General features: G+C 42.3%; 1 protein-coding gene across 1 annotated transcript in view; it reads left to right on the top strand.

Moving 5' to 3' along the window:
• The first annotated feature begins 2514 nt into the window (after window positions 1–2514).
• Kl (klotho) overlaps window positions 2515–25338 on the top strand; it is a 43955-nt gene continuing 21131 nt past the window's right edge. Inside the window, exon 1 of the mRNA XM_076872251.1 lies at window positions 2515–3321. Within this exon, the coding sequence (XP_076728366.1) occupies window positions 2515–3321 (807 nt within the window). The remainder of the gene's footprint in view (window positions 3322–25338) is intronic.

Raw genomic sequence — 25338 nt, 5'->3', positions numbered from 1 at the left:
CTTCCATGTATGGATAACTCCACCTTCATATTCAAAGCACAGCAAGTAATTAATCTCTCATATGCAAGGGAACAAAGCACTCGAAACCAACTTGGTAAATGTTTGAAGGTGGGTAAAAAAACAAAACAAAAATAAAACCATACACATGAAAAGCAGCATTAGTTCTTATTCACACTTTGGGAATCCAGAACTTATTAATCATGAATGGAACTTTGATAAACAAAAAATAAAGTTTAGCAATCACATGATTTTTTTCTGTTGGGTTAAATTAGCCATCACCAAGGAAAACTGCAAATGCTGAAGGGTTGATGTCCATCCTAAGAGATGCATGTGACTTATGTTCCCTTTAGGTGAATTTGAGATGTGAAGCATTTAATCAACTTGATCCCACTTTTTAATCACTGCTGTAAAACAAACTTAAAAAAGCTATCGATTAAATAAAAACAGCAATAGATACAATCTGCCCCGAACAAACAGACCTTACATCAGTAAGTGAATACTTAGCTTAAGCTATTCTCCACGAGACTCATCAAGTTAATTGAAAATTAACAAGCTCCCACCCAGCAAACAGTCTAATCTTCAGCTCTTCAGTTCTGAAAGGGAAAGGTGATGCAAGATGTAGAAGCTTTTTAATGTAGCTGGAAGGGAGAGTAACTGTGCAGTTGTGTGGTATAATTTTTTTTAATTGCTGAGGTATCATTGTTTGTTATTTTACATTTATTGAAAAATGTAAATAGCACATTTAACAGAATAGCAATAAGCCTTTTATCCAGTCTGATGACTTAATCTTACTAATCATGATAATGTATGCTAGCTGGAGTTGGGAATATTTAATAAAATACTGCAATAAATTTGTTGTGCTTTCATTTCAAGGGAATTAATAAAAGTAGCTTGTCTGCAACACTTAAAACTTCATTGCCTTTAGATTTGTGTAAGACAGTGCAGGGGAGATCAACAGTGAGAAAGCAGGTACCTCTGGGAAGAGATTAGTCATGCGACACATGTGTGGGTGGGCAGGGAGTGAGTTATAACACACGGAATAGGAAGGTAAAAACATTAGCTGTTAGCAAGATTTTTCCTTTGTCTGGGCTTTCCATTTTTGAGTCACCTTTATGTACATTTATTTACATTCGAGCACCATAATCCTCTGAAGTGACAGGTCAGACAGTCCATCCTCCTTTTATAGAAGAGAAAACTTGAGCTTTGAGAGACTGCTCTGTTCCAAATCACAAAAGTGGCATCCAGAGCTTCTACGTCAGCAAATGTATATCAATTATTCACCAATCCTGTATTTATATGTAGGTACATGTATATATACACACACATGCATATGGCCATCCTGGCACCTAACTTTTGTCCTAAGGGCTTTGAGGCAACTGGAAAATTGTTATAGCACTATTTTGTTGTAGCGGTTGGGAATGGTTGTGCTAAGTCTCCTTTCCCTTTCCCTCCATAGAAAAGGGAGCAAATGTGGGATCCTGGGAGCCTTAGGCTCCAGGACAGCTGTGTCAGTGCACAACTTTGCCTAGGTAAGTTTCTTGCTAAATCAGAACTGAAAGCTGAAAAGTGATTGTATATAAAATGAATGGGAAAGGGTAAAAACAGTTGATGAGATGTACTCAAAAGTCAAACCTTGGTGGTTTTTTTTCTGTACCTTTTTCTTCTCCCCCCCCCCCCAGAAGAACAATCAGCATTTGTGATTTGAAGTTCACTAGGGAATTCCGAGATTCAATTAAAGAACTAGTGCTAGTTTAAAATGGTTAAAAGGTGAGTGGGGGTAGGGGAAGAAGCAAAATCCTAGCGCAACCCATAAATCTATTTTGTCTTGTCTTTCTAAGGCTTCTTAGACGGCGGAGGGGGGCGGGCAAGGAAGGGCCATCCCTCTCCTGATGCCAAGGTGGGGTGCATCTCTCTGAAAGCACCTTACCTAAGGGAAAATCTGCCACATAACCTTTCTCTAAGCACAAGGCAAAGTTCCAACGTGGCCCTTCCTCTACAATGTCAAGACAATTCCTAGCGATGTCAAAGTCAATCCGAAGCTTCCCTCGTCCTCCAAGTCGGAGAAAAGAGAAAGCAGGTGCTTGCCCGCCAGTGGGCTCCGTGAGGGCCCCGCGAAGACCCCGCGCCAAATGGGGGAAAGTTGGGCGCCACTGTTTCTCCCAGGAGGGCTCGCTGATGGCAAAGACAAGGTGGCGCTCAGAACTTGAGCGTCGCGGAAATATCTTGTGGGGCTCCCATGAGCGGCGAGGAACAGGTGTCCTTCATCCGACGTCCGCAATCGACACTGGCCGCACTTGACCGGCTGTCGCTCTGCGTCCCGGGGCGCCCCTCGCCCTTTGCGCCCCGGTCCCCCCTCCCATGCCAGGGCGGAGGGAGGCGCCTGCTCATAGGTAATTATTGCCAGCGGGGGCCCATGGGGAGCGGGGGTGGGCGCCGGCTGGGGCGGGCGGGAGCTGAGCGACGCGGGCATAAAGGGACATGGCGCGGGGCCCCAGCACCAGGTTCCCGCGCAGCATGCCGGCCAGCGCCCCTCCGCGCACCCCGCGGCCTCAGCGGTTGCTGCTGCTGCTGCTGGCCCTGAGCGGCCGCTGCCTGCGCGCCGAGCCCGGCGACGGCGCGCAGACCTGGGCCCGCTTCGCACGCCCTGCGGCTCCGGAGGCTGCAGACCTGCTCCACGACACTTTCCCCGACGGCTTCCTCTGGGCGGTGGGCAGCGCCGCCTACCAGACCGAGGGTGGCTGGAGGCAGCACGGCAAGGGCGCATCCATCTGGGACACGTTCACTCATCACCCTCCGGGGACCCTGGGCGATCCCCCGACAGCTGATCTGCCGTCGGGCGCTCCATCACCTCCCCCGCCCGCCACAGGGGACGTGGCCAGCGACGGCTACAACAACGTTTTCCGAGACACAGAGGGGCTGCGCGATCTTGGAGTCACCCATTACCGCTTCTCTATCTCGTGGGCGCGGGTGCTCCCCAATGGCAGCGCGGGAGCCCCCAATCGCGAGGGGCTACGGTACTACCGGCGCCTGCTGGAGCGGCTGCGGGAGCTGGGCGTGGAGCCTGTGGTCACCCTGTACCACTGGGACCTGCCCCAGCGCCTGCAGGACGCCTACGGCGGCTGGGCCAACCGCGCCCTGGCGGAACACTTCAGGGATTATGCCGAGCTCTGCTTCCGCCACTTCGGTGGCCAGGTCAAATACTGGATCACCATCGACAACCCCTACGTGGTGGCCTGGCACGGCTACGCCACCGGACGCCTGGCCCCAGGCGTCCGGGGCAGCCCGAGCCTTGGGTACCTGGTGGCGCACAACCTTCTTCTGGTGAGTGCGAGGGGGAGAGAGAGGGTCTGAGAGGTGCCAGAGGCACGAGGGGCGCCTGAGTCTCCAGCTCTCACACGAGGCCTCGCTTGAACTGCTTTGTGGGGTCGCTCAGGATTCGCACCACGCGAGGCAAGTGAGCAGCTTGGGCTGTCCTTGAAGGCGTGGAGTTAGGACCTGGAGGGAAGTCCTTCAGAGAGCGCGCGAGTGAGTGCCCCTTGGAGCACATTTATCCAAAGGAAATAGGAATCAGTTTTTTCTGTAAGGAAAGAGAACTTTCTCTGGTGTTGAGGAATTCTAGGGCGAAGAGTGGCAGGGATTTCCTTGTGGCAGCAGTAGGAAGAGAATGAGGAGGATAGATGAAAGAAACAAGTGCGTTCACCAGCCACACAGACGGGCGGGCATTGCAATCAGCCAGAGATCAGTGTTAATCCGTTAAAACCTTTTTTACTTGAGGCACAAGGGCACACCTCTTCAAATGCGAAGATGTCAAATCCGCACCTCTGGGAGGGTCGGGTTTAACCCGTGTTTGGAGATTCCTTCTGCCCTAGGGCAGAGGACAACATTCACACCAGCCTTACTCAGTCACCAAGGATCTGAGGACCCCTTTACACAGTCTTAAACAAAGCTAGGCACAAAAAATACAGAACCAACTGCAGGATGGTATAGATTGTGTCTGCAACATCTGTATTTCCCCAATGCTGTCTCTAGTTGAAAGGATTCCTAATTGATGAGATTATTAGCCTGACAAAAGTAATTTTAATACCCTTGTGCAAAAGATCTCATATATTTTGACAGCAGGAAATATTGATATGCCATGATAAAACTGTCTCTCAATTATTGCTTCCTCCTTTTCTGCTTAATGTTCAAATCCCTACTGGTTTGAGGGCTCATGCCAGTCCTTTCAGTACCTCTTTTGGGTGACTTGTGGATCTACTGGAAGATAGATTTTTCAATTTAGAATAAAGCCACATATTATGAACAAATTCAAGATGAAGACTTTCTAAACACTTTTAATGAAAGCCATAGATAATTGAGGCAGAACAGTACTGGGTTATTGAGTTGCTTTAGTGCCCTGAGCTGCTGGTAATGTAATAATGGTGAAATTAGATTGCATGTCTGCTTCACAACCCTGTTTGTTACCATCGGTCATGCAAGAATGTCAAATTTATTTGACAAGTTGTGATTTTGCTGAATAAATATATATATATATATATATATATATATATATATATATCTTCTCATAGGGTTACTTCTTAAATTTTTTTCTTCTGTAAGTCCTTTTAAGGAACCAATAAACTCTAACCATCACCAGTTGATGGTAGGTAGTAGAAAAACTATGGGTAGAACTGCCTCATATTTTGAAGAAAACTTAAGCAAATGGTCAGTTCATGTCACAAACAAAGGAGATAAGTGGACTAGCTTGGGGGGATCTGATACACCTGTCTTGTAAAATCACTATTTAATATTCAAATGATACAAGATCTGTTTTTAGAGGGCATACACCAAATTATATATACACAAAAGGAGTTGGTTATTATTATTATATTGACCAAAGATCATTGCATTTATAAGATAAGGAATTGCAAGAAAGAACTCTCTGGTGCTCTGGTATTTCAAATGATTAACACATTTTAGGTTCTTGTGTCCACTCTTGACCCTGTGGTTAACTTTTCAGTTACATTTTTGAGGAATTACACAAAAAAATTGCCAACACTAACCATCCGTCCTAGAAGTGCAGTGGACTTTGTATTCATAAGAAATTAGTGACTGATAGACATTAGGCTTGGTTTTGCTGATGCTGCAAACACAATGTTAGTTGTTGTAAAATATTAAGTTTCCTTTCAAATTTGTTTGGGCTTGGAATTTAGTCATTTTTGTATCTCATTTAGAAGTTGCCATTATTTAGGAGGGTGTCTTAAATTTGCTTTGTTGTGTGAAATTCTTTAATTCTGTTTTCAATGTTCTTTCTAAATGTGTGTAGGGGGTAGAGGGTTGGATAGTTCATTTTTTTACCTTATCTGAAAAAGAGAAAACTTATTCTGCAGATTTTGGTAATAGAATATTTCTGCTGAGGCTAGATGTTGCTTTTATGCAGAGTTAGAGACCAGGGAGCCCTTAGCATATTAATTACCATCTGGGGATCTAATGCTGGTGAAGGACAAAGCTGGCCCACCCCACCCCACACCTCTCTGTTTCCATAATTTACAAGTGGCTTAGGAATACTGGGGAGAATGGACAGTTGAACCCCACAGAGATTCCAGAGTCCTTGTCTGATGGCCTGGAGGCTAGGAGGCAGGGCAAATAAACAGCAGGACAAATAATGGGGGAGTCTGTTCACAGTGGAGGTCTCCATGATCCTCTCCCGGGTTCCTGGTATAGGCATGAGCCTTGACAAAACTTGTGTGTTGGGGAGGATGGGGTGGGGTGGGAGAGACATCTTCAAGAGGAATTTCTCTGCTTCTCTGGCTTAAAAATGGTCTGCTCAGCTTTCATGTCTTTTGAAATAGGGTTCTTGATGTCCTTGAAAAACCAGCATTAAGTTTTGAAGTCTAGCCCCAGGAGCACTTTTGAGATTTTGTTTCGCCCCTGGGTTTCTGAGAGGATCAAAACCAAGTTGAAGATACAAGCAAGTATCTCCAGCCCTGCCTGCCCGCAGGAGATGCTTGTCAATACTGACTGGTGTTCAGTGTAGCGTGGAAGCTCGCGTCTCTGCTGATCTGTCCTGGGCAGCATGCATCTAAGCCTCCGCACATCTAAAGCCCCCCTTCTTTCCACACTTCCTCAACTTGGCTTCCCTGCTCTCTGGTGTTTCTCTTCTTAGCTCCTTAGTGATTCCTTTTCCTGCTCTGTTGTTTCCTCCTTTTCACTTCATCTGGAAAGAGTGGAGGTTCCAGGGTTGTGTCCAGGGCTTCCTGTCTAGATTTACTCTAGGGATCCCATTGAACAGTCCCTGTATCCTGACAATTCCAAATTTTGTGTCTCCAGCTGGGACTTCTCCCCTGAGCTCCAAACCTGGAGAGATAACTGTCTTGTCCTCTTAGCTGTCTAATCGGTGAGTTACAAGTAACACGTTTAAAACCCAATGCCTGCTGTACCCGCCTCTGTTATGGCACTCAGCTTTTCCTGTTTGTTGGGCCCCAAATCTTAACTCTCCCCTTTCTCTCACATCTTATTTCTAATCTGTTGACAAGTCTTAGAGCTCTACCTACCATAATGTATCCAGAATCAAACCCCTTCTACCTTCATTTGTGGCTGTGGCTGAGGTCCAAGCCACTATGGGATTCTGCCTGGGCGAGAGGAAGAGCCTCCTACCTGGAGCCCATGCTTATGTCCTTGCTCCCTGCAGTCCCAGTTTGTCACTGTGTGAACAAGTCAGGTGTCTGCTTATAAAAATCCCACCTATTCTTCAAGAACCAGCAAGCTCACTCTTTTGACCCCATACCTGAATGCTACCTTTCCCTTCTCTGGAATCCCACAATACATTGCTTCACTCTGGTGCCTCTTACCGCATTTCCCCTTTTATTTAACCACTAGCTGAACAGTTCCTTAAATGAGGGAGCCTTGTTCCCTTTACCTGTTTCTCCTAAAATGGTATCATGCCCTTGGTAGGTGCTCAGGGGGTGGCTTCTGGCTACTGAATAACCTTGTTTTGCCTTTATAAATTTGTGCTTCTGGGATTTTCTCTCCTTGCCAGTCTTTCTAGCCATTTTTCAGTGGAACAGGAAATACCAAATCCTATCCAGATAGAAAAACCAGTGAACACAATGATGTAGCATCTGACATTTACAGTGAATATTTAAGGTTCATCACCAAATTTATGACTCCATTGTAAAAACTTCCAATCTAAAACTATCTGTATTCACTATAGAGAGCATTATGAGATGTTTTCAAAATGGGGTGAGTGGTAAAGTCTCTTGGTTAGCTTTAGGCATGTATGTATTTGCTATCTGGTTGAATTTTCATTCCCCAAGTAATAAGTGTAAGCAAATCATCTACTACATGTATGTTCAAATTATATATACTATGTACTTTTAGGAAGCACTTTACAAATTTACCTCTCATTAAAATGTATGTGGTACATGGCTGGGTTGAAAGGTAATGTATTTTGTAGAACATGACTGAATGCAATCCCCACTCAATCAGAACTAGTTTAAATGTTTTTCAAAGAGCTTGACTCACTCCTCTTTGAATAGCTGATTGAAGACAATATTTTCTGAAGATTACAGACAAATCCAAGAAAAAATTTAAAATAGGAAAAGAACTAATAAAATAATGTTAAAAATCATAGCACTACTTTAATAACATCAATTATTTTGAGTTGAAGATGGAAAATGTAAACTGATAAGCATCTAAATAAGGTCAGTGTGCATTTCTCAAGTGTAAAATGAGTGAACCGTGACACCTGCATATGTAGTCAGTCACAGCTTTGCACACAGGAACTTTCTGAGTTATCTTAGTTTTTCAAAAAGATATCATTGCTCTAAACCATAATTTTATTATAATCGATTTGTGCAAAAGGTGACTTTCTTTCAGTGAAGGTTATATTTTTTAGATATAAAGGAATTTTAGGTGTAGGAGGACATAGAACATGTCTATTGGGAGGGTAGCAGATAAAGAGGGGGTGACTAAAAATACCTATTATTAAATCCTCCAAAATGCACATCTTCTCCAGAAATGTTACAAGAAAGTTGTACTTGTAACCTATATTTAAATAGAACCATAATATACATTTTATATGCTGTATTTTGATACACAGTGGTTACAAAGTTAATCTGAAGGATATATATATATATATATATATATCATCTCCCCTCCATCTTGGATAAACCAATTTATTGTCCAATTTGGGGACAACAACTGACAGAGTGGATCATTTACTCATTTGTGGCTATTTGAGGGCACAGACTACATATTATATTTATTTTCAAATTTTTAGTGTTTATGTCAGTATTTGACACAGAGGAACTATTCCATATACTTCTAATGAATAAATAAATTTATATGCAAAATATTTTCTGCTTATTTCATTATGTCCATTTTCTTGTAAGTTAAATGCTTATGGTTTGCCTTTTCCTGCTTTATCTTGGGAGAAATTTTTCAGTGAGGAAAAATAGTGAAAACATTCCTAGCTCTATGTACAAATGACCTCTGTGGGTTTCCAGGGCAAGTAATATCCCATTTTCATTCAGTGGGCAGGGGAAGAGAGTAAGAGGGAGAACAGGGCCTCTATCAACTTCCTGACCTGGAAGTTGTTTCTTCACTTCCACTCAGTTCCCCTTGGCAGAACCCAGTCATGTATGCAAAGGAGTCTGGGAATTATTGTCTACTGCTGAGCCATGAACTCGGAGAATAATCCTATTATGCTGAAAGCAGGTGGGAACAAATCACACAGGACAGACAACCATCTCTACCATGTTGCTTCCCTTCCAGGTATTGTGAGAATTAAAACCAAATCATACATGCCAATGTGTTTTGAAAAATGCAAAAAGTCCTATAAAGGTAAGTATATTAGTTAGCTTCTCATTTCTATAAAAAAGTATCTATGATAAATAACTTAAAAAAGAGAAAGGGTTATTTTGCCTTATAGTTTTAGAGGTTCCAGTTCAGAGGTTCCACCTCTGACCCTATCGTTTGGGACCCTGGGAGGGCAGCACATCGTGGCAGAGGTGTGTGGAGAACAAACCAGTTACCTCATCAGCCAGGAAGCAAATGGGCATGAGAAAGAGACCCGGGTCCCACAGTCCCCTTTGAGGGCACATTCCCATGACCTAGGACCTCCCACAAGGTTCCACCTCCTAAAAAGTCAGCAGAATGTTCCAACAGCACCATCGTGGGGAACAATCCTTTAACACGTGGACCTCTTGGGGGTACTCATCCCTGCCATGGCAGTGAGATATGAATTTACCATCAATAATGATAATCATAGCAATAAATATTTAAGAAATGATCCTCTCCAGTTAGAAGAGAATCAAACAAATGCTTTAGAACTTGTAACGTCATCTAACTTCTTAGTTTGGCACTATGGCATTCAATAGGACGGACTCTTCATTGAAATTACTTTAATAGCATTTGCCCAAAATTATCAAACCATGTTTAAAATAACCTAATTTTTGTAAGATGTACTACCAGGTACCTTTTTGGGACACAGTTTGGTGTTGGAAAGACTCAAGTTTATGATTGATGTAATATAATACATGAGCTAAAGAAAATAAATATTTAGTGAAATTTGTGGTCACAGTCTAAATAGATGTTATTGGTTAAAGTACAGATGTCAGAATATCAGCCATGACCCACTGTCATTATAGTTATTCACAAAATAAACTGAAAGCACTGAGGTATATTGAATATGTGGTTATGCAAATATTATTTCCATGTCTATATGTGCGCTTTTTTAGTGGTAATTAAAATATTAGAGTCAGAGGGACCTGGGAAATTCCAGGCCACATTTCTCCCTGGGACAAACCCTGGTGGAGTCATCTACCTTCTGCTCTACTCTCTGCAGTAAGGCCAACTCAGCTCTTCTCAAGTTTCCAGCTTGATTTTATCTTTTGTATTGCACTGAAACCTGCTGCTGTACAGGACTCGACTCCTGGTTGTCTCTTTGCTTTCCTAAGTCACAAAGAATAAAGCAAATTGCCCTTTGACAACTGCTGTGCTGTGAATGCTCGTCCCCTCCAAAACTTGTGTTGAGATTTAATTGCTGGTGCCACGGTAGTGAGAAGCGGAGCCTATTGGGAGGTTTTTAGGTCAGGGGACTTTGTCCTCATGAATGGATGAGGGTGGTTACTGCGGGAGTGGGTTTGAAACTTCAGCATCCTCTCAGTCTCTCTCGCGTGCATGCTCTCTTGCTGTGTGTCCTTCCACCATGTGATTATGCAACATGAAGGCCCTCACCAGATGGAATCCTTGGACTTCCCAGACCCCAGAACTGTGAGAAACACATTTCTTTTTAAGCCATCCAGTCTATGATATTCTGTTCTAGAAGCGGAAAATAGACCAAGACAACAACTTTTCTAATATTTGAAAAAGTCACTATGTTCTTCCTAAATAGTTTCCCTTTCATTAGAATGAAATTCTAAAGCATGCTCACAAAAGACAGCTGGGGCTGGACATTGAGTCAGGGATATTTCTTGAGAGCTTCCTGTGGGGCAGGAAGCTGTGGAACACAATGTAACCTTTGACTAGGCCCCTCAATTATCTGACCCTTAAGGATGAGGTGGAGGAGAAGGGATGGAAAAGTTGACCTTTCGTTCCCCAGAGGGAAGGGCCTTGGGTTGTCTGTGGAGTCTGCCTCTGTGCCATTGTCCTTCATGAGGGCAGGTGATGGGTATAGATGACTAAGGACGAGGTGCTGGAGGTAGGCCTCCAACTCTGCACCCTGCAGAGAATACAGCTTCGTGGCTCCTGAGCTGTAGTTACAGGCTCTTTGTTTTAAGGGGACGGCTTTGAAGTCCCAGTGGGGGAAGGGCTGGTGGAGGCAGTGCCCACTGCATCAAGGCCCTCGCCGAGCCATTGGGGGTCCTCCTTCCCTCCCTTAACCCTTCTTCTCTTTGGATTCCTCATCCCATGATCCTCTCCTTTCAACCCCTTCCTCTCTTCAAGTGTCCCAAATTCTTTCATGGTGTCCTGTGTCCATTTGCCACCCCTGGCCTTCCTGACAGATTTTGTAGAAGTGGGGGGATGGCGGTAAGGGTCTTTCACTCTGGTGTCAGGTACCTTCTCCCTGAAATTAAGTCAAACACGAGTTACTGCATTTGTATTTCTTACTAAGAGGACACTGGTCTGCACGAGAGAGACAGCTTCCTCCCGTGTTCCTGACGCCGGCTGCTTAGGAAGCCCTAATGTGGGCGGCCTTTTCACTCCTTCTTGTCTGGGGTTGCATTTCCAAGTCTCTGTGAACTCGGAGAAGAACAGCCTTCACTCTGATTCTGCTGGTTTGCCTCTCCCTCGAGAAGGGGAGTGGGTATTGACTGGCTGGGAGTTTAAGGTGGCAAATCTCACGTTGCTGCCAAAAAAATGGGGAAATAAGGGAAGACCTCTGTCACCATGTCACAGATTAGTGAGGGAGAGATAATCATCAAATAATTGCAATAGAATGTATAAGTGCCTCAGTTTTGAGGGACAGGAAGAATGGGGGACTGTTGGGGAAAACTGTATAGGTGAGATCAGAGGCTGACAAGCTTTTTCTGCAGAAGACTGTTTCAGATTTTATGGGTCATGTAGCGTCTGTTGCAACTTCTCAGTCTGTTGCACCAAGAGAACAGCCATAAGCAATATGTTAATGAATGGACACATGCTGGGTTACAATAAAGTTTTATTTATAAAACTAGGGTGTGGGCCTTTCTGCTGGGCTAGACATGTCAGACACACAAAGTAGGAAGCACATTGTGTAGTTCTATGAAATAGCCCTTCTGAAGTCAGGGCGGGTGAAACAATTTGACAAATCACAAAACAGGATGCAGTACTTCGGAAGCCCTGGTAGAAAAGGACAAAAAGATGAAAAAGGAGGTCTGGGAATTTCCAATGCCTCTTTTAACATTTGCTGTGTAGAGCAAAGAGGTGTCCCAGATGTACAGTCGACTTCAGTGATTACATTGCTTGCTCTAGACACCAAGTCATTTTCACGCTGTCCAAGATTGCTTTAAACAGTTTTGGCTGTCACCTCATGGCTGGCTCAGATGAGTTTGTCATCAGCTAAAATCTCTCAGGCTTTCCCCTCTCGTGCACATTACTGTTAGACCAGCCACCTCCTGTCATCTTTCGTAGCTTGGTTTTGAACTTTTAGTCTTATTAAGTTTCATTCAGAGAAAGTTTACCCCAGGTGGTGGGTTATTCTTGAGGATTGAAAATAATCTATATGTTGTAAAATGGTCAGTTTAAAGAACAGTGTTACACTTGTCCAGTGCAAAACTAAATGATTATTGAAAGGTAGACATTTGGTTTTCTATAAGTTGCACATGGTATATTGTTAAGAGAAAAACAAATCAGTTGTGTTATGCTTTTTCCATATCTCTGCTGTATAAGTAAGTAACGTACACTTTGCAGTCCTTTTTATCTTATCTCCCAGGAACTCTGCCTGGCATGCAGGTCCAAGAATGGGTTTTATAGTTCTTCCTTCTTCTCCTCCCAAATACTGTACTACCCTTTAATAGTAGTTCACACATTTTATTGAAGTGGTTTATTAGTTTCCCCCCCAGAGATCTCAAGCTGGAGGAAGGAGCCATGTTTATCTTACTTTCCAATGTACCCAGAACCTCACAGGGCCTGGAGAGAGGAGCTGTGCACATATTTGCTATGTGAGGGAAAGTGTGCTCTGTTTCTGCCTACACCCGTACAGTGTGAAAGGAGAATTTGGGTTATTTTTGGATGGTGGGATTACAGGTTATTTTTTCCTTTCTGATTATCTAGATTTTTAATTTTCTGTAGGTGATACGTGTCACTGGTGTAATAGAGAAACACCAAGTACTATTTCTGAGGAAAGACAGCAGATTGAACTCACCCATCAACTTTGTTCCCTGTTGAAGCCTTGTTAAATTCAACTGAAGAAAGACACACACACACACAGATCTGGAGTGAGTAGAATAACAATATTTTGGAAATTGATGGGCAGATGGACAAATGTTTATGGAGTTGATTTAGCAGATCTGGAAAGCTGACCACTAAATTGGCAGTAGGAGAAGCCAACAGACAATCTGATGATTGCAGAACCTTCAAAGGGCTGAAAGAAGCAAATCCAGTTACTCTGGAATTGGGGGTAAAGGGAATGATTGGCTAAAATGAGGAGAAATAGTTGAAAGCTGTTTAAGAAACAATACATTTCTAGGTCTATAAAACCAGTCTTCATTGTTGGACATTTGCCCCTCCTTGTTCAAGGAGGGAAACAGGGAGTTAATATTTGCAGAGTATCACATGAAAGGTGTCTGGACTATGGAACATCAAGCACACTTGGGGCATGAGTGAGCACCACACTGATACAGATTAAGAAAACACACGCAACTAGAGCTGGGTCCATCCCAGTACTTTCCTCTCCAGGTTCTCAGAATGCTGGGGTTTGCTTTTACTCTGAGGCAGGGACGACTGGAAGCCCCTTTCCCAGGAAGTCTGATAAGCTCATAAGGAAAGACCACAGAAGTTCCACAATAAATGGTCAAGGTAGTGCACTGTACAGCACAGCTCAAGTCAGCAAACTACACCCATGTGCTCACACCTCCCAATTAGGATTTTGTTTCTCATCTCTTAAACATGAGTAGACAATCAAGAATAAACAGACATCTGAAGAAAGCCTTTCACATGAAAGACTGAGACCCACTCAAATAAACAGGAGGGAAGAAAGCCACTTAGAGAAAATGGATTAGGCAGGGAAGGGGGGGAAGACAATAGTAACAACAGTAAACCCCAACTTACACTAATCTTCTTGAAGAGATCAGAGAAGATATTGCATCTAGAAAATGGGAATGGGGTAATATATCAAATATTCAAGGGATGAAAAAGGAATATTTTGAAATTAAATACATTATAGCAGAAATGAAAGTTTTAGTAGAAAGTTTGGAAAATGAAGTTTATGAATCTCCCTTAGAGTAGAACAAGAAGGTAAAGAGATGGAAAAATAGTAGAAAAATGTAAGATAATCAATGGAGCAGCCAAAGGTGTAGCATTCAAATAACAGGAGTTACAGAAAGGGAGCAAGCAGTGTTGTACCAGTGTCCCCTACTGAAAATGTTGCTCAGTGTCCACACCCTTGTACACTTTCCTCCCATGTGAACTGAGGGCTTGACTATGTGACTTGCGTTGGCCAATGGGATAGTAGGCAAGTAAAAAGTGGATAAGTTTGTGCACATTGGAATTTTTCCTGTTGGGTCACCCCCTCTTAAAAGCCAGCTTTGATACTTGGGCTAGATTGTGGTTTCCATTGGTATAGTTTACTTTTCACTTACTCTCTTTTGAGAGTGGCCATAAGCCAAGATAGTCACTCTTTAGGAGAGTCCTGATGAGTGAAGGAGTTCAGGGGAGTTAGGCTCAGATCTATATGTCATGTCCATCAAGACACAATGAGGAGGTGACATCAAAATACATGAAGCTGAAAAAATGCATTATTCACAGGTCCCAGAGAGGTTAGGGCATCGACTGAAGGTCGATGAAAAATCTCCTGGTGATGGGGAGCTCAACCAGTGGATGGGTAGGAGAGGAAGAGGGAAGATGGGAAAGGGAGAGCGAGAACCTGTGGGACTGTGCTTTCATGAAGGTTCACTGGTGTCATTCCCTTGGCTTTCCTGTGGGGTTGTGGCTAGGCTGGTTTAAAGAAAATAAATGCAAAGGAGGACATGATTTACATGATTCTAAGTGTTGATCATTAAGTGGTCTGTTAAGGGGATATTTTGGAATTTGGGTCAGTGGGGTGAGGAACAAACAAGATAAATCACAATCAATCATACAGAGAAGTTTTAATGAGGCCAAAGGTGGACAGGGCCTGACGGGGTTTCAAACAAGGACATCAGACCTGAAAGTGGATGTCAAAGCAGAAACTTAACCATATTAAACAAATTTATGGCAGGCACTCTGACTGAAAGATGAGAGGTCGTGTGGACGGAGACATTGGAGAATCAAAGTGCATCTTGGTCAGGCTAACTGAATCCTAACCGAATTAACCACATGAATGACTTCTGCTATAGAGCACAGAGCAGAACTACCCCAAAAAGGCCCAGTTAGCCCACAGAATGAAGAGGAAAAATAAACACTAAACTGAGGAGGAGGTTTCAGTATTTCACAGCAATAAGTAACTGAAATAAAAATAAAGGACATAGTGAAGTAATAAAGAAAATCTCTTAGACCCAGAGGATGTGAAATTTCATATCAAATGCGAAGAACTGAGGCAATTTCTGTGGTAAGCAAGGTTCTTTTGCCCAGGGACCTGGTCACCTCTTTCATCAGTGTTTGTTATGAGATGAGAAAATTGGCTAAGTCTGGGGAAATGAGCAAGGGATCATGACTTCTTAAAAATTTTTAAATTTTTTATATTTAGTTGTAGATGGACATAATACCTTCACGTTCATTTGTTTATTTTTGTGTGGTGCCAGGGATCGAACCCAGTACCTCACATATGCCAGGCAAGAGCTCTACCACTGAGCCACAGCTCTGGCCCTGGGTCATGACTTTTTATTGAGCCATTCTTTATTAAGCGTCTTTACAACTCCCTGGCTTCTAGAACTGCAGCGTGACTCCTGACCTGCTCTCTATTACTTCAGGGTCTTAGCATCTCTATGCATGCCCAGCCCAGCCCAGCCCTGACTCCCTCTCCTTCCACCAACCTGGCCTAGAGAAGAGCATCGCCACTGAATTTCTTAGAAGAGCTGGTGTCCCTGACAGGTGTGTTCCTGATGGCTTTAGTGAATGGGGTGTGGCCTTACTTGGGACTCCCACAACAAACTACCCTCGGGAGAGTTATTTGGCTCACATAATATATGGGTTCCAGAAGATCTATATTTCTTAGTTTAGTGCTTCCTGTACCAGCTTTCAGGGCCAGGTTTTCAGATACTTGCATCTACTCAACATTGGTCATCACTTTCTCCGGGCATATCTGAGCCATCCTAGCAGCAAGTTTACCCCATCCCCTGGGTCCCTGGTCAGAGCCTTAAAACATATTTTTGGAAAAAGTGCCCCTAGTCAATGGATTATTTCTTGTCCTGTCTTATATTCTAGTTCCTTGATAAAGGACTCTCAAATTTTAATCTCAGTGGTCTGGTTCTTGTAAAACTTGCTAAATCATGAAGCTACTTGGGTATATAATTTCTTTCCTCCTTGTTCAGACATGGCTCTCTCCAAGTAGGTTATACTGGAATTCAATCTTAGTGATCTGTCAGCTGCTAGGAGCGGCACCTGTTGTGTTTTAGGAGTGAGACGTTTTTAGCATAGGAAAGTGCAATCCCTTACTAGGGAAGTGTGAACTACTTCTGTAAGTTCTAAGGATGCCAAGGAGTCTGAAGAGCCAGCTTCCTCAGGTGTGACCACATCTCAAGTTCAGAATCCCAGATTTTCCTGGTCAGCCTTCTGGCCTCAGCATGAAAGTCCTGCTGTGGCTGAAAATCCAAGCATCCCTGGGCTGCTGCAACTTGATTGGGTCTTAAGTCTGCTGCTAACCTGTGTCTGCTTCTCCATTGCAGTAGATAAGGACTTCTCTGTGAGCTACCAATGGGATATTCTTGCTCTCATATTGATCCTTTAACTACTTGATAATGGCCTTCAGTTTCTCATTCCCTCTCCATAGGATTGCAATATAATATAAAAAGCAGTCAGTACCCCTTTCCTTCTGGGCACCGGAATGGCTGAATCATTGTACCTAAGCAATGGCATGCCTCTCCACCAGAACACGTCCCCGGGTTACCCCAGGTGAGATAATCAGTAACTGGGACACTGTTTGTGCTGGGAGACTCTCTGTCCCTTACATGTTACTCAGAATGGCATGCTCTTTGTCTTCTAGGAAATGAGTGAGTTGGTTCTCAAAGCCCAGTTGTGTTAGTTTGGGTCTTCTAAGAAGTAAATGTCAAGACAGGATTTAGATGTGCAAGAAATTTACTGGGGAACCAACTATAAAAAATAAAAGGGAAGGAGCCAGAGAAGGTAAGGGAGCCTTTAGAATGATGCATATCTGGCCTCTGTGAAGGAGAAGGGCAGGAAGGAGGGAGGACTGGGTAGGAGGATCTCAGGTGGTAGCACAGCCATCCAGACTTGTTTACAGACTCTAACAGCACAGGTCTAAGAAAGATCTGGCCAGGTCAGTGAGGAATCCTTGAGTCAACACTGTCCACAGGAGGAGTCCACATCTTGCCGCAGTAGGACTCCATTAGTATCCCTGCCATGTTCTCATAAGAGAATAGCCTATGAGAAACACGGCCTCAGGATCAACTGTGGTAGGGTTCCAAAGGGGTAGCACCTGGTGCCATCAGTGGACTGTGTTCCTAATAGCCATCATTATAGCTATTTTTATGGCTATTGTGAAGAACAGTGAGGAATGCTGTACAGAAGGGAATGAAAATTATTTCCATCTAGAACTTAATAGTTGTCCAAGCCATCAACCATTTATGACTGTAGAATAAGGAAATTTCCAGATATTCAAAGTCTCATAAGAAAAAAAAAATTTCACGAATCCATGCTCAGGAAGCTGTGGGAGAATAACTTCCACATGAGCTATGAAGACAAGAAGAAAGAGTACATAGGAAAAAACAAAACAGGGGTCTAACTCAGGAACGATGAAGTATGGACCCAGGAGGTTGGCAGTGCAATACATGTAACAGCGACTAGTGCAGAGGAGAAGATTCCAGAATGTGGCCTCCAGGAAAACTATTGAGGCTGATGTGACCTCTCTGCAGTCTGTGCAGAGAGTCTACTGGAATTTGTGGGAAGAAAGATCTGCAGACAAAGAAAACCAAGCAAATGAAAAAGCAATGGAACTATTAACATTAAGGAAAAAAATTAAGAAAATAGAGTATTTGTTACTGTATTATTACACCCATCTGTGAATAATAATCACATTGGCAGAATAATGTCAGCATTAAATGTTAGTTAAACTAAAAACTGTTGTATAGCTAACGTGGCTGTCCAAGAGAGCTAAATCCTCCTGTGCTGTAACAGGAAGTCAATGGAGTTATTTCAGTATGGGAGTTATTAGGTGTGTAAATTCCATAGTAAAGGTCGTGAATCACAAATGATTTTACCCATAGGGAGGGTAACTGGAGAGAGATGAGAAGGGAGGACAGAGAACTATGCTTATTCTTGTAAGGTGTATTCAACCTTTTAAAACACTAATATGTGTTGCTTTCATAAAATAAAAAAATAGACATTTTAGCATCACTTTAAAAATTATTTTTGCTAGTTATAACACATTTATAGCATTCCAGACTATAGAGATCTTCTTGAGTCAGGCTTTGGAGAATTTCCATATTTTCAGAGTAATGCCTTCTGAGTTTCTCTCTCTTTCTCTCTCTCTCTCTCTATTTGGTACTGGGGATAGAACCCAGGGGTGCTTAACCACTGAGACACATCCACAGCCCTTTTCTTCTTCTTCTTTTTTTTTTGTATTTTATTTAGGGATAAGGCCTTATCAAATTGCTCAGGGCCTCACTGAGTTGCTGTGGCTGGCTTTGAACTTGCAATTCTCCTGTTTCAGCCTCTCAAGTCACTGGGATTTCAGGCATGCGCCATTGCACCTGGCTCTGTCTCTGTCTCTCTTTGATTATAAAAAGTTATAAAAAAATAGGGTTATGAGTAAACTCATATTGTTAGTTACTTTCTTTGAAGTGGATCTGTCTCATTAATCAGTGTTTCACTATGTGTCAGTGTTTGGCACTTAGAAAGCAACAACAAATTTTTGTTTAACCAGTGAATACTCTTAAAATACAGTTTTTCAGATAGCACCAGTACTATCTTATGTATGCTCCATTTTCTTCTTTTGGGCTCGAAGAATTTCACTGGGAGGCTTTATTGGTTTTGAAAATAATTCCTCACAGAGATATGATCATTGTGTTCCATATAAGCTACATAATACTGTAAAAATTATTTGAGGCTAGTTTGGTAGACTGAGTCTGCGAGTCTATATTGCTTCCTAGTTATCTTCTCTTCTTTCATATTTAGGCGGTTTTATTAACCATTACATGATACTTTATTCATGGGTCTATCGTTTCTGCAAACTATATTTCCTTCCCTTTAAAACTGAGGTTTTCATCTTTCATATAAATGTTATCAATTATTGATCAAATATTATCAATTGTTGTACCTATTATGCAACTAACATATTGTATGTGATTTATAATCATGGATTTTATTTCATACAGATACAGTTCTACTGAGGAAGCTCATAGGAACATGTGGGTTGGCATGTTGATCAATTCATGATCTTTCAGGAGGGCTGCTACCTAGGATAATGATGCTGAGCAGGGCAAATAGGTCTTCTGCTTTAGTGAAATGGGCCAGGGGTAGGAAAAACTGGCCTTTGATGAATCTGGGTCCCAACTAGTCACCACAGCAGACCATTATCAGATGTGGTCCTGCTAGATTCTCTGAGCTTTCAAAAGAACCTAGAAATTCAAGATCTTAGGTAAAATTTCCTGATTTTCAAAGGAAATGGCAGAGATGTAGCACCTCATCTTCCTGCTGAATTATTAAATTTCAGAAAAATCATAGTATTTAGGATCGTGATGGTGATTACTAGAAGAAACAGCTAAATGTAACTGTTGGGAGCAGGAGTGGGGGTCTGGGAGGTAGGGAAGAGGTTCACTGTTTCTTGTGGTAAGCCTTTGGTATTACTTGATTTTAAGCTGTATGAATGAATTTAATTAAAAGTAATTAAAAATACCTGAATAAGCTTTAGAGGATCTGAAGTGTTTTTGTGTGTTTTTATAGGGCAGGTAAGTTTATTGAGAGGCTCGGAGAATATAGCTTTCTTAGGGCTGCCAAGTGGTAGAGCTGGGACAGAATCCAGGTTTTCTGAGCCATTAGTCCAAGGGTTCAGTCCAGGACTCCATACTGCCCCAGTCCAGCACCAGCTTCTTAGGGGGTGCACTCTCTAATATCTATACCCTCCTTGTGTATATCAACACCTGAAATGGAGGAGAATGTGAATCCTGACTTGTTCCTAACCTTCACTAACATCTGAAAGGCTCACCATGACCCGTTTTAAAAATCCACTGACCAAGATACACCTGTTTCAGTTCCTAACTGCTATATAGTACCCTCAGGATGAGGGGCTTTAAATAACCATTTTATGTAGCTTACAGTTGTGGGTCAGGATTACGGAAGGGCTCAGCTGGGCAGTTTTCCTGTGGTCTGCAGTCATCTGAAGCTTCTACCACATTGGGCATCCAGGACCCGTCAGCCACTGATTGGCACTTGATGCTGGCTGTTGACCCCAGCACCTTTGTTGGCTTCATTAACATGGTGTTGTCAGCGGGAGAGGTCATCTGGAATGCCCAGGAAATGGGATCTTTTATTATATGGTTTAGAAACTACTTCCCACAGGAAGACTTGGCCAACTTCCCTCAGCAAGGAGTCTTTCCTTCCTCTGAATTGAATCACCATCGCAGTTCCTAAAAATCCATCTTATGGCACCATTGCTTTCAATTTTGCTCCATAATTATCTTGTGTACCTGGGCTCTGGGCCCCCATGATGTTCTGCATAATAACCATTGGATAAATATTTGCTGAACTAAGCAATGATTCCATGATAACTCAAGTAGCAGTCCCGACACAAAAATGCATGTCCACTCTGATCCCTTTTCCTTTTCCTTCCCAATTCTCATGTTTAAAAAAGGAAAGAAACCAAGGGCTGTCTTATGAGGAGTCACAGTATAGACAATGCGGCTGTCTCCTGTGTTTACTGCTACTCTGTGAGAAAGAAAAGGCACAGAGGAGAAGTGAAACACCATGTCATTTACAATTTGATTAAAAACCTTCTCCTTTTTCCTTTTATGTTTAAGCCCTGCAATTTTAATATCTCCCTTTTGTCAGAGAGGAAGATGGATCAAGCAGCTGTTATCATTGTAGTTCCTTGATTATCCTTCCAGCCACACCAAGGGTCTGGCTGTTGTGCCTTGGGGTCTTTATTTTTTTGGACTCCTTTCTGCTAGAATGTTCTCCCACCTCACCTACTCCTCCTAGCCACAGAATCCTTAAGTCTGTGCTCCCAAGCCACTTTCTCAAAACAGGCAACCCTGTACCACCCCCATTTAAAACTGTTCTCGAAGTGACCCAGCCTGACATGCGGCAGAGAAGGCCCCTTCCTGGGACCTCTGGGAGACAGGAAGGCACCACAGTCCAGGTCTGGCCCATGAAATGTATGAAGCAGATTTTCTACACTTTGATTTTTTTTAAGCTTCTGAATGGAAGTACCAATAAGAGAAACGTTTTATGAAAAAACAAAAACAATCAAAACCCATCTGGCAGAATAGTGGCTACCGAAAAGGTGAGATTGCTTAAGAAATCCCCAGACAGAAGCTAATTCTTTGGGTTTAATAACTGTAGGGCCAAGAGGTTTATATAGTGTTCATTAACACCTCTGGAGGAACACTTATAAACGATTCTGGTCAAAGCCTAAGGAGACTAGCTTTTTTTTTTGTTTGTTTGTTTTGATAAAGAATAATCTTTGGAGATTATTTCTGATCACAAAGGGAGACTGTAAGGACATTTTTTTCCCTAGATTTGGAAATGGGGCAGAAGGATTATTGGTGTCAGAGCTGAGGCCTCAGAGCTGGTCTACCTGGTCAATCCCAGTCCCTGATACTGATTCTCTGGGGCTGCAGAAGGGAGTGTACCTTTGTACAATTTGCTTATGGAAACGGCGATGATAAGGATGCTTGCCCAATAGGAATCTACACGGATTTTTGAAAAGATTAAAACCACAGTGTATTTAATGAAAGGGAAAATTAAAGACTCTGGTGAGTGTCCCTGGGAAAAAATAAAATCGCACCTCCTCTCTATGGCCCACCTTTATCTCATTCTGTATTTTTTTTCTTTTTTTAAGAAAAAACACCTCTTGCCTCCCAACATTCTTTACAAATTACATTGTAATGCCTGTTGGCTTTCAGTCCTGCTAAAAGGGAAGCTCCATAGGGGCAGAAGTTTTTGATCTGATTTGTCATGTTGTATCTCAAAGTGCTAAAATGTGCCCTGTCCATAGTATGTGCTTCATAAATCCTTCTGGAATGGAAATATCCTTAGGTATAGGCCAGTGACTTTCAAACTTTTTTGACCTTGATCCACAGTAAGAAAGGTAAATGACATCTTTTTTTGGGGGGGGATGGGGTACAGGGGATTGAACTCAGGGGCACTCCACCACTGAGCCACATCCCTAGCCCTATTTTGTATTTTATTTAGAGTCAGGGTCTCATTGAGTTGCTTAGTGCCTCGCTGGGCTGTTGTTGAGGCTGGCTTTGAACTCATGATCTTCCTGCTACAGCCTCCCGAGCCCCTGGGTTCACAGGTGTGTGCCAATGCGCCAGTCTGGTAAATGACATCTTGAAATATAATTGAAAGTAAAGGATCATGAAATAATATTTACCTTATTAGATGCCATGCCTTCTAATACGTTCTAACCTCTTCTATTTCAGTTTTCAAAGTTATTGAGGCTACCCATGGATTGACTTCACTATCTGTTGAATGAAAAACTTTGATGTAAGACCCTGAAGATTCTGCTACCACAAATAAACAAATGGGAAATGGAAGTGTGTGTGTGTGTGGGGGGGGCAGGCAGATTACTTTTAACTGACCACGACTCCAGAGAGCACGTTGCATTCTCCACCCGTTGATGTAGAAATGCATTCACATGTCATTTTTTTTTCCCCTTGGGTTAAAAGTGATCTCTGCTGCCAGGGGAATTGAGTTATTTCAAAAGCAAAGCACTCTAAATGATCCTGCGAACTGATAAATGATCATGGTAAAGTCTCGGGGAGAGTGGGTTGACATCGGCTGTTGATAATTCAAAGCAGGAGAATTAGGTGAGGAGGCAGAGGGAGAGCATTTAGAAGGGAAAGGTGACTATTATGGAAGGAAAACACTTGAACCAGTTTTGTTGAAATTGGAGAGTAGCTGTTTCATGAGGGTATTACAGAATTACGTGAGCGATTATAGTAATAGATGTTTACCAGAAAGATCTGATTTGAAAGATGAACTCCAGGATGCTTTTGCTGACTTGTAAATACATCACTTATCTCAGTTCTTTATCTTCTTGTCTCTTTTCCTCATCTAGCCTTGTGCCTCCCTACCGCTTCCTTCACTGTTCTCACTGTTATTAGAAAAACAGAGACAGGAACCCAGGAACTGGAACGCCTTATGTCTCAAATAATAATATTGTTATTAGTGGGCTCGATGGATTATGGCCACAAGCTGGGATATTTTAACAACCTAACGTCAGTGATTTGGAAGGATTTTTGTAGCAGCATGATTTAGTATTAAATAGAATGATTTCACTGATGTTGATTAGTTCTGTACATATAAAATAATGAGGCCAAAACCTAAGCTCAGATTTATTAGTGTAGTTTCCTAATGTGAGTTATGAAATTATTTTTATTTCCTTTGAAGGAAGCTTTTATTTAAAAACAAAGGAATGAGGCCTTTTATGTAATCTACTTTGAAAAAACCCAGACAAAATATCTTAAGTAACAAAACTTCAAAATTACAACATTATTTGAAGAACTAGACCTTGGCCTTTATCATGCCTAGTTGTTAGAGCACAGCTTTCCCTGAGGTGCCTGTAGAAGCTCAAGGTTGGGGATAAGTGTATTAGGAAACCCTGCATTCGCATTTGACCAACTCAAACGAATTCTAGTCCCAGGAAGAAAAGTGATTTTATAAGAAAGATATGGAATTCAGGAAGAACCCCAGGGACCCTAGGCTTTAGGAACTGGGCTTGCAAGTAGTCACTTCATCAAGGACTTTGCCCCTAACATACACAAGCACACCCACACATTTGTGCCTGGGTTAGTTGGGCTACTTGCATCCTACCACAGAGGGTCTTTTCCCATGTCTGCACTCTGGATTTACCTCCTCTCCAGATGTAGGAGAGCTGCTGGCCTTTTTTCTAGCAGAAAAATCTCAGGGAAGCTAACTTGGTGGTCTGGCTGCAGTCCTTCAACTTGAAGTAGGAGAAGAGAAACAAGTGAGTTTAAAAAAAAGTATTATTATTATTATTATTATTATTATTATTATTATTTTCACAGCTTTTTTTGTGAAACCAAGGAATCACAGTAAACATTTTTGGAGAGTAAATATTATACTTTATTCATGTTCAGTGGGTCTCTAGAACCTAGTATGAGAGTAGTACATAGTAGATGCTTAATAAACCAGTTTTTGAATTACAGACTTTAAAAATGGGTTAAATGGATAAATTTTACAATGGGGATATTTTACCACAATAAAAAAAAATCTAATATGCATCTTACTGTCCATTTCTCAAAGCTAGCAATATGCCATAATGTCTTGTGATTTCTAGAGAAGATCTAATCTCAAAGTTAGTTCTTTGAGGATAGAATGAATCATAAGGGGTTTTAGTAGTCATATGTAGCAGATTTCACCTTGCAGATCTTAACAAAGATTTGAAATAAAAATGTTATAGTATGGAACATAACCATGTTCTGGGGGCTAAGTGGAAAGATCTGAATATTGGGAGCACACATCTTTTGGATGTGTCTTGGGGAACACTGAAGTCAGTTTTTCTATCTCTGTTAGAATGCTGTAATTAATGGCACACAGCTAAACCTGGAGTTGTTGTTCATTTCTGTATTCCCAGCACTATGTGTCTGACATATAGTAAGGGTTGAATAATGCTTGTTGAATAAATGATTAAATTCTTTGGCATGGAAGCTAAACCATCTATCAAATTAGTCACCTTTAAAAGTCAACAAAGATTTTTGAGCCTGTAGATCCAGCCAGAGAGCGACAGGAACTTCACTTTTCAGGCTAACTCATGTATTAGTTTAGCTTTGAATCATACCTAAGCTGTCATCTTCAACAGTTTCTTTTTTATTGCCTCAATTTAGTCTCACAGTCTACTGTAGGCTGATTAAATTCAAGCCTCGGGTTAGTCATCTCTTCATTGTATCCGTGCCCTTTACTAGGTAACCTTGCAGTGTTCTCCACACTGGCAAACATTCAGCTCCACCTTTGACACTGGCCTTAATCACATGACTTGTTTTAGCCAATGGAGTGTTAGCCGTTGCAAAGCTGGTAGATGATCTTTGGCAATTGCTGGGAGAAAATGCCTGGGTTGATCCACTGGGAGATGAGACATGTGGAGCAGAGTCACGCTGTCCTATTTGTCCCAGCCAACAGCCTCCTGGATCAGCCACAGGAGACAAGAAGAAATGCTCGATAAAGCCTAACCCAGCTCAGAAGTAATGCTTATTCATGGGAGTGAGTGATGCTGTAACTAATGCATTCTGCTCTTTCCATTCTCTACTTCCAAACGTTTCTCAGATTTTCCCCTTTTACTTTCCAGTAGTCGTCACCTCTGTTCAGGACCTTGGAAGTATCTAG

The sequence above is a fragment of the Callospermophilus lateralis genome, chromosome 12 (genome assembly GCF_048772815.1).
Source record: "Callospermophilus lateralis isolate mCalLat2 chromosome 12, mCalLat2.hap1, whole genome shotgun sequence".
Classification (NCBI taxonomy): domain Eukaryota; kingdom Metazoa; phylum Chordata; class Mammalia; order Rodentia; family Sciuridae; genus Callospermophilus; species Callospermophilus lateralis.
This window is presented reverse-complemented; position numbering and strand designations above follow the sequence as displayed.